The following is a 9530-nucleotide window of genomic DNA, read 5'->3' as shown; positions in this document are numbered from 1 at the left end:
CCAGGAACAATAACATAAGCTGGGAAGGTACCAAGACATGCTGAATCCCAGTAACAACGTTGCTGTTAAATGATGGGACACAACTGCAAAAGAAATTCAAAATTATAATCATAGCCTCTAAAGGCTTCTGGTGAAGAAGGTCATGCTTAGTAAAGACAACAATCTGAATAGTAAGATAACAAGTAAGATTACTTAACCCTACCCTCAGCCACCTGGCTTATTTGATTTCCCACTAATCCTCCTAGACTTAATTTAGCTCTCTGAAACCAGCAGCTCACTCTGACTTGAATCCATAGGTCTCTTTGTGCTACCTCTCTATTCATTCTCAAACTACAGGTTTGTTTTGGTGCTTCCTACTTCCTTCTGCTGAATACTCAGTTCTCAGCAAACCATTTTCCCGATGGTTGAAAGTCCCTTGAAGTCTATTCCTATCTTTGTCACATGAGCTCTTCCCCAATCCTCTCAATTTTATTCTCTAGTCCATAAAAGATATGATTCAGTCCTAACACATTTCAATTATCCAAGTGACCTCCATTTTTGCTTTTGTATCTCATAGTCGAAAAGCAGTTCATTTCCTTATAGAGGTCATATATTTCCTATATGTCCTTCCCTGTTCCATATATACATATGTATATGTATATATATTTGATAACAAAGAAACATCAAACTATACTCTTTTAAAAATCTGCGATAAGAAAGTAATCTGTTATGTATTTTTCATGCCCAAATATTTACTCACCTATTTTCCTCAAAGACCCGATAAAATAGAAAACCACGGCCTATCTTAAATTAAAATGCATGGCTTTAGGGGATATTTGACATGCAATAATTATTTGCAAAGTCTTCAGCCAAATATAGAAATTGCTCATGTCTATCCTTGAAAGAAATGAACCGTGTAAAAAATTGCAAACAAACATGATCCAACTGTTCACATAAAAGGGAGGTTGCATAATAAATTCATTGCACTTCTATCCAAATTTCCCCCCAAATTACCATGGATCAGCATGTACTTCACCTTTTTTGCCACCAATTAAAATCATAAACAGAGGAGCTATTCAGCAGAGGAGGGTCGTTATGCCCTCTTCACAGATGGTTAGCATCACATGTTACAGTAATGGCTTGATACACCATGAGGGCACTGTATAAAAAAGGTAGGACTCAGAGCACTTCAGCTCCAATTGTCCTCTGTGTAGAACTACCTCTTTTTCAAGATGGATCTTCTTCATATGAATGGTGTGCTCATAATTCAACGTTTACAGAAGGACTACCGAGCTTACTACGATTTTCTAAACTTTATGTCCAATGTTGGAGACCCCAGGAATATCTTTTCTATTTATTTTCCACTTTGGTTTCAACTTAATCAGACAGTTGGAACCAAGATGATATGGGTAGCAGTCATTGGGGACTGGTTCAATCTTATATTTAAATGGTAAGACTTCTCATTTTATTTCATTGTGTTCTAAAACTTATTATTAAATTTAGAACTTTGGCTTAATGATTACATTTTAGATGTGTATTGTTTTACTTGTAAAATCTTCCAGACATACCAATTAACTTGAAACATCAGATTTAAATGTTTAAAATGCATAGAAATGTATACTTTAATGACTTATAAGTAAATTCCAAAATTCGGTAACAATTCTGTAATTAACTAAGAAGTTAATTAAATGAGTAACACCATAATGGACACATTGATAATTCCAGGGACCACTTTGATATGCCCAGTCAAAGCACCCAAAACACCCACAGGACATTCTCTGTAAGGAAAAAAAATCCCTGTGAATGGGAAAAAAGGATGTCAACACCCCAAGTGACTACCATCCTCTGTAACGCATGGGAAACTAGGACCCAAATCCTTTCAAAGTCTTTTAGTCATGAACTTTTCTCATTAAACCTCTGCTTGAGTCATTTTCATAGGGAGGGATTACTAATTAAGTAATGATTGTATATTTAAATACATATATGTGTATATTTATATTTCTTTAAATACAGGATATTATTTGGTCATCGGCCATACTGGTGGGTCCAAGAAACTCAGATTTACCCAAATCATTCAAGTCCATGCCTTGAACAGTTCCCCACTACCTGCGAAACAGGTCCAGGTAAGAAATTGCAGCAGCCTCCAGTTACTGATGATGTTCCAACAGGGAGAAATTATGTAAGATTATCATCTAATTACTGATATTATATAGGTATTAAAAAATGCCATGGGTGAGGATGCTTACAGTTCATAATCATCAATGTTGCTAATGAGAAAGGAAAAAAATTTTATAAAGACTCAGATTCCATTTTGTTATTTGTGAAAGGGTAGATTGAGAGAGTAGTCCCCAAATAATTTTATATTTGGGCACTTACTCTTTGGAAGAATGTACTGGTAGATTTTGGTGCTGAGTTCTTAATTAGACTTGAGTATACTGATTTCTAGAACTCAGTGAACTTGAAAATCTGGGAAAAACATTTTTGAAATAGTGTTTCTAAGGTTCAATTTGACTCAATTTTCTCTTTATTTCTACTTGCTTCTAAGCATTACATATAACCTTTGCCCTGTGGTTTTTTCTTTCTGAGTTATTGTAGTTTTCATGGTGAATATGCTGTTCTCTTGTCTATTTCTTGATAGTTAATCATTTTTCAAATGGATGGACATTTTATTGTTGCAGGAAGTCCATCTGGCCATGCAATGGGCTCATCATGTGTCTGGTACGTCATGGTGACTGCTGCCCTGAGCCACACTGTCAGTCAGATGAGTAAGAGCTCCATCACTCTGCACAGGTCAGCTTTGCTGCAGCTTTGGTAGCGTTGGAATACGACAGTTTTGAGTACAAAAAGTCTTGCCAAAAAAATAATTTTCGTATGCTTTTAGTTGTTGAATGAAATATACTTATCCTATTCTTTCATAACTATAATAACAAAATGAATAGAAAACTAATATTTTGCTTTAAGATAATGTCCTAATTAGCTCATAGCTATTTCCCTTTAGAGCTGGAAATGTTGAACTGATTAATGACTTGCTAATCTGCCTTTGGGTTTTCAAAATGCAATAATTATGTTGGTAGCTCATAAATAAGTCATCCAAAATTATACAGTATAAGGAAATATTTTTTGCATGCACATTCTCTTGTTTTAAGATGAACTGAAAGTTTTGAGAATTATGCTTCCTTCTATGAATAGCCAATGCTTTTGACAGCAATAACAAATATTTTAGCTTTAAAGACTATGCAAACTTTGTAATTAAAAACATTCTAGAAGCAAACTTAAATTTGAATGTCAGTAGATGTAATGTTAGCAGATTTCTTAATGTCTAGAAAAGCCCAAAACTTTAAGAGTATTCACAATTTTTGTAGGAATTGGGCTGTTTCCTTTTCCACTTTCCTGAAATCCTTTAAACTATCATGAAGACAATCCTAAGCACCACTTTAGTCATAAATTATTAGATTACTTGAGATTAGATTTGCCAGTTAACCTTTTTAAAATGCTATAACATATACCATTATATAAATGTTCTTCTAAAAATAGAAATGTTTAATATCCATCGCATAATCCACCTTTCGGAGTTGTATTGAATAAGAAACAACCGAAGGAGTCTGGGCACCTTTAAAGTTTATTCTAGCGAGACTGTGACCTGTGTGCCTTACTACGGTGCTGTAAATGCATAACTGCTTTGTGAGATGGGCTTTCCTGAAGTGAGACTAGAGCTAGACTCATTACTCAACTCAAAACAAGAGCAACAGTAGAAAGACTTTATTATTAAAGAAGTTAGCACTTTCTAGCCATAGAAAATTTTCAAAGTAGGAATCTAGATCAGTCTTGCCTTTTCTCTATAGCTCATTCTTTCTTCCAATTATCAAACCTGGAATAATATATGTTTGCTCTAAAAAAAAATTCTGATACCTCCTTTTTGAGTTTTTAAAACCGTAGAGTGCCTACTTCTTACCTTCACAGTACCAAAGTCTTGTTTATTCTTCTTCTACATCGGTACCCTGCTTACTTTCTCTTTGAAAGTCTTATGTCCTTCTATGACTTAGTCTTTCTATAATCAGTTGGTAATCAGGAACAAACCATTCAATGGTTCCTGGAACTCAATACTGCTAACATTTTTTAAAAAACAGCATGAATTGGTTGGTTTTAACATTTTAAGTATTTTTTTTTTTTGCACATTGCTGCTTCTAATCCAAAGTATGTAACCCAAAGATTAATTCCCTCATTCCTTGTTTTCTGTATCTAAAAAAAAATAAGAAACCAAGACCCTTGAGAATCTGTGAAATTAAACCCAGTGATAACTTGCTCTTGATGAAATGCTCATGTGCTTTTCATTTGATTGGCTGCTGCCTCTCTACTGAATTTTCTTCAAGCAAAGGAATGTTGAGAGAGGGGGGTAAAGAGGAAGCACATAGGACAGGTGTAAAAATATACATAGTTCATTCTTGATCATTCTGAATATTAATAATTCCCTCAAACTTGAATTTTCCCTACATTATCTTTATTTCATGAAAGTCAAATTGCCTTCCTTTTTAAGCATTTATTAAGATCACAGGATATAGCACTGGTTAAAGTTTATGTATTGAGAAATGTAGAAATCTCCCTGTTAAAGTTTTTCAAATCCTATGAAGTACATGGAGGCAATGTTTTGGAAAAAAAGACTATAGAATCATGGTGCCACGTCACAGCAAGAAGATTCCTCTGAGAAGGATTATCTGGTTTCACCCCTTGAATTTTATGAGTGATACAATTTCTTTGCTTTTTACGCTTGTATCTATTCTTCCATCGTAGACTGACCTGGTCATTTCTTTGGAGTCTTTTTTGGTTGATTCAAATCAGTGTCTGCATCTCCAGAGTATTCATAGCAACACATTTTCCTCATCAAGTTATTCTTGGAGTAATTGGTGGTAAATATGATCACTTACATTTAGTTGTGTCATTTGAAAGCTTTACCTTCATTTGTTTAATGGTGTCAGATTCTCCCTGGTAAACAGTTTTCCAACTTCAGAGGTAATTCTGTGAAGTCACTGATGTGATATTCTGCCCAGGAAGCTGAAGTGGTTCAACATACCTCTCATGGCCTCCATGTACTCAGTGTTGTAAATGCATAACTGCTTAGTGAGATGGGCTTTCATGAATTGAGACTAGGGCTAGACTCACTAGAGTGAGTTTGTGTTTTGGGTTGGGGGACTTAGTGACTTTGCAACATGCACAGCATGCCATTCTCTCTGAAAAATCTGAAGTGATTATTATATGACTATGTACTTCACTTGGTAGCTGCTTAGTGTTCCTAAGCAGTATTCATCGTGACTGAGTTCATTGTTCAGCTCCAACATACCTTTCAATGCCTAACTTAATTGGCTATGGCAATTGAAATATTAAATGCAAGTACTAGATCCATGCTTCACCTACAAAGTGGGTTGTCACTGAGTGCCACCAACTCCACAATGATCCTACTGGGCTAATATAGATAGTGAAAACACCATGGGCAAATGTGCATTTTTAGTTACAGCCTAGAAAAGACTTTAGAAAATTGATAGGACGATGTAGGTGGTGTGGAAAGCTCTTTATCATTGAAACTATGACTGAATTCTTTAACACAGAGAGGAATGATTCTTGAAGGGCTCAAGAGCACACAGTCATTGTCAATCTCTTTCCACTCCCCAGGTATGCTGGTGGCAGAGGGCTTTGAGCACACTCCAGGCATCCAAACGGCCAGCCTGGGCACATACTTGAAGACCAATCTCTTCCTCTTCCTCTTTGCTATTGGCTTTTACCTGCTTCTCAGACTACTCGACATTGACCTGCTGTGGTCTGTGCCCACTGCCAAAAAGTGGTGTGCTAACCCTGATTGGATCCACATTGACACCACACCTTTTGCTGGACTCGTGAGAAACCTTGGGGTGCTCTTTGGCTTAGGCTTTGCAATCAACTCAGAAATGTTCCTTATGAGCTGCAGAGGGGAAAACAGCTGCAAGCTGAGCTTCCGGTTGCTCTGTGCCTTCACTTCGTTGACCACACTGCAGCTCTACCATTTCATCCAGATCCCAACTCATGAAGAGCATCTATTTTATGTGCTGTCTTTTTGTAAAAGTGCATCCATCCCGCTGACTGTGGTTGCTCTGATTCCCTACTGTATTCATATGTTGATGAAACCAAGTGAAATGAAGACTAAATAGGGACATGCAGAGTGCTCTGTGGTCACAAGATGATCACCCTTCTCCATCTGCCAACAGAACCACAGAGCAGGCAGAGACAGGAACGCTTCTAATCCGAGGTCACAAGATGGTGGCACAGTACAAGCCCCATCCCCTACATGCAGATGTTTAGTTTGGACTTCACAGTAGTCTTTTTTTTTTTTTTTTATGAATTGTCAATATTTAAAAACAAGGTTATTTGACATAAAAGTCTGAAATTCTGTATTTTTTGAAAAATCTGATGGTATGACTACACAGGGTCTGCATACCACCTAGAGATGATGGACTGGAGCTGGGTACTGACTGTCCCCAGTAGGAGGCAAGGACTTTCCATTTTATCCCCCTTCAGCACCCTAGTAAGAGCACAGTATCAGATTCCTTTATCATCTTTATGCCAGGCTACTTCTGGTTCCTGTTGGCATTTTAGTGTGACTCCAGTCATATCCAATCTCCTGTTTTCAGACAAGGAAGTGGAGGTCCATTCAGGTGAAAGAATTTACCTATAGTTAGGCCACCTTGAGAGTAGGAATTAGAACCCAAGGCTTCTGACACATATTCTCCTTACACTGTGTTTTGTTTCTTTATTTACGAGAGATAAAAATCAGTATTAGTTTCTATGATGATTGCCATGTAAATCAGTTACATTTCTAGCAATGACACTGAAAGCCACACTCTTTTTGACTTATACTCGGCACACTGGGTCAAGATGAGGCCAACAATGGCTCTAGATATTGATATGCAAGCATTTCCAGGACAATGAAACAGATCAGGCTACTATCTGGACTTGAACATCTTCTTCACTCTGATCTCTGTTTTCCAGTACTACCTGCCAATATTTCAATAAATCCTACTGAAGATACCCTGTTGGAACATTATTTACCCCCAAAAAGTTTATCTCATCACTATAACATCCCCATACTTTATATTTAGGAGCCAATCTTTCTAAACAGAAAAATCAAGTGCCTTCTTCAAAGTCATGCTCCAATCCAGGAAAATGATTAAATGCCTGCATCTGTTAACTGATTAATTTCTATATATACTGAACTGTGATGAAAATCTATAGCTTTACTTTAGACAATTACTACTGATAGAATATTAATATTATACTAACAATTTCTCAGTAAGGGGTTTTTTCCCCCCTTATTGAATCTAGTAATTCTGAACTTTAAGTTGACAACTGTGTCATTTTAATCAAGGATAAGGATTTTGAAACAGATTTTACTACATGTCTTAGTGACCTGTGATCCACACAATGTTGTATGTAACCCTTCTCGGGAGTATCAATACATGAATTATTTTCAATTATGACAGTAAATAGCTCATAAATATTTATGAAAACACAATGATTCAAGTGAACGCAATTTGATGAGATGATAGCTGAGTATAACAAACCTTTAAAAATCAAAGTAATCATTGACTCCTTTTTAAGCATGTGTAAAGAGTATATGCAGTTGTTTTTACAAAACAGACTTAATAGCTTTGTTTTAAAAAGGTAACTGAACTTAATTTTAGTCATGTAGATTCCTAAGCAAAAAACTGAGGGATGAAGAAGATTATCTTAAGAATAAAATTTGTCTCATATTGATGGGACATTCGAGGTGAAAGAAGTAGAAAAGAATGATCCTTAGGGTGATGACCCTTTTTCATGGGTCAATCCCACCATACCCCCATCCTACTGTACCTTTCAGATTTTATGAAGCATTTGCCTCTGATTGAGGTCTCATTCCTGTCTAAAAGTCCTTTGTCAAGGTATCATATGAGGCAATGTTAGTCTTGAAGGAGTATAGTATATTTGCTGCTGCCCCCATCCTGTTACAATCTCAGCCTGCTCTGAAAAAAACTGGGACATTAATAGCCAGGGAATTCTGCTGTAGTGCTTGACTCTACCATAAATCCCTTCTTGGTTTCCATCAAGAAGCTCTCTTCAGCCACCCCACAGTGCTGTCTGTTGGGTGGCACATGACCCTCAGAGGGGGATTGGGATGAAGTGTGGGCTTGTTTTCTATAATTAATCCCCAGTAATTCTACCCCTATCTACCACAAAGCCCAAGAGTCCCCATGTGAGAAGATTTCCCTTTTTATTCTACATGAAACCTCCTGGAGGGATCCATATGATGGTAAATTGCTTTTTCAATGGAAACTGCCTAGGCAGCAAGAAGAACAGCTTCTCATAACCTTAGAGAAAATGCCTCCCTTAATAATGATAGAAAAGACTCTTCTGCTTCCAATTTATTTGTCAGAAGTAGGCGGAATTGAGCTCATTTTACTTATTGTTACTATATCCATATATTCAAAATGTCTACACATCTACATATTCAGGAGAAAATGTCAATATCATGAGCTTTCAGGATGACAAAATCTAGACAAGTGACTTGAGAAACTGTCCAATCAAATGAACATTTGAAAAGAAATGAAGAGAAATTTATTATTGTTGAAACTAGCTATCAAGAAGAATGTTAGTCCCTTTCCTTTGACAGCATGTTGATTGGACATCTGCCTTAGAAGTTTAAATTGATGACTTCTCCAGACATATTTCACTATAACAGGTGATTTTTAAAAAATTGTTATAAGATGCCCTTGAAACTAAAAGTTATATCTCAAAATGCTTTACATTTATTTAAAATTTGTAAATAAATTCAAGATCAAATTGGTACATACGTATCTAAAAGGACTTGTCATAAGAGAAAGTCAGAAGACTTGATTTTAAAAATGTAATTCATAAGTATATTGAAATGATATATTTATGGCACTCTCCAATTGAACTTTTGCAGTGACGGAGGTGTTCTATGTTTGTGCTGTCCAATACAGTAGCCACTAGTCATGCATAGCTATTGAGCTCATGAGATGCTGATGCAACTAAGGAAGGGCATTTTTTTTTAAAGATGTGGGGTACGTTCAGGGTTAGGTATATAAATGTTCGTTATGCAGGTACCCTTGTTGATGAAGTGTACCCCCCGAATGGTATTTTTAAATTTTATTTACTTTTAATTAATTTAAATTTAAATAGTCATGTGTCTAGTAACTACTGCACAAACCAAGTCCCACAGTACTTTTCCTTGGAAACAAAACAAAGTATTTTGGATATTGACGCCTATACCACGTTCCTGTGAGACAACATGAATCAGGATTGACTTCCGTAAGAAGTTAACAGTAGATTCTGCTGCATTTTCCAGAGGGATCCTCTGTAGATCTGGGATTCCCTCTTTGCAGCCCCCTCCTCTCTCACTCTGTCCTGTGAGCTCTAGCTGCCTTGGTCTCCCTGGACTCTCAGCTCTGTTGCCTCAGATGGAGTAGTCTGGGTTCACCCTTTCTGCACCATGTCCTGGAAACCCTCAAAAGACCACACAAATGGGTGGA

General features: G+C 36.7%; 1 protein-coding gene across 2 annotated transcripts; it reads left to right on the top strand.

Annotated features, from left to right (window-relative positions):
* Positions 1-1134: 1134 nt before the first annotated feature.
* Positions 1135-6208, top strand: G6PC2 (glucose-6-phosphatase catalytic subunit 2). Of its 2 annotated transcripts, XM_008072844.1 has the most exons (5): positions 1135-1429; positions 1993-2102; positions 2658-2769; positions 4768-4883; positions 5644-6208. In XM_008072844.1, exons 1-5 carry the CDS (start codon positions 1212-1214, stop codon positions 6153-6155), a joined length of 1068 nt encoding a protein of 355 aa, XP_008071035.1. In that variant the 5' UTR covers positions 1135-1211; the 3' UTR covers positions 6156-6208. The 2 variants fall into 2 exon arrangements, with proteins under 2 accessions (XP_008071035.1, XP_008071036.1); XM_008072845.1 differs by lacking the exon at positions 4768-4883 and having other exon boundaries at positions 1171-1429; positions 5644-6036.
* Positions 6209-9530: the final 3322 nt, after the last annotated feature.

Source organism: Carlito syrichta, unplaced genomic scaffold (genome assembly GCF_000164805.1).
Source record: "Carlito syrichta isolate Samal-C Ts95f unplaced genomic scaffold, Tarsius_syrichta-2.0.1 Scaffold315469, whole genome shotgun sequence".
Classification (NCBI taxonomy): domain Eukaryota; kingdom Metazoa; phylum Chordata; class Mammalia; order Primates; family Tarsiidae; genus Carlito; species Carlito syrichta.
The sequence above is the reverse complement of the archived record's forward strand: the minus strand, read 5'-3'. Positions and strand labels throughout refer to the sequence as shown.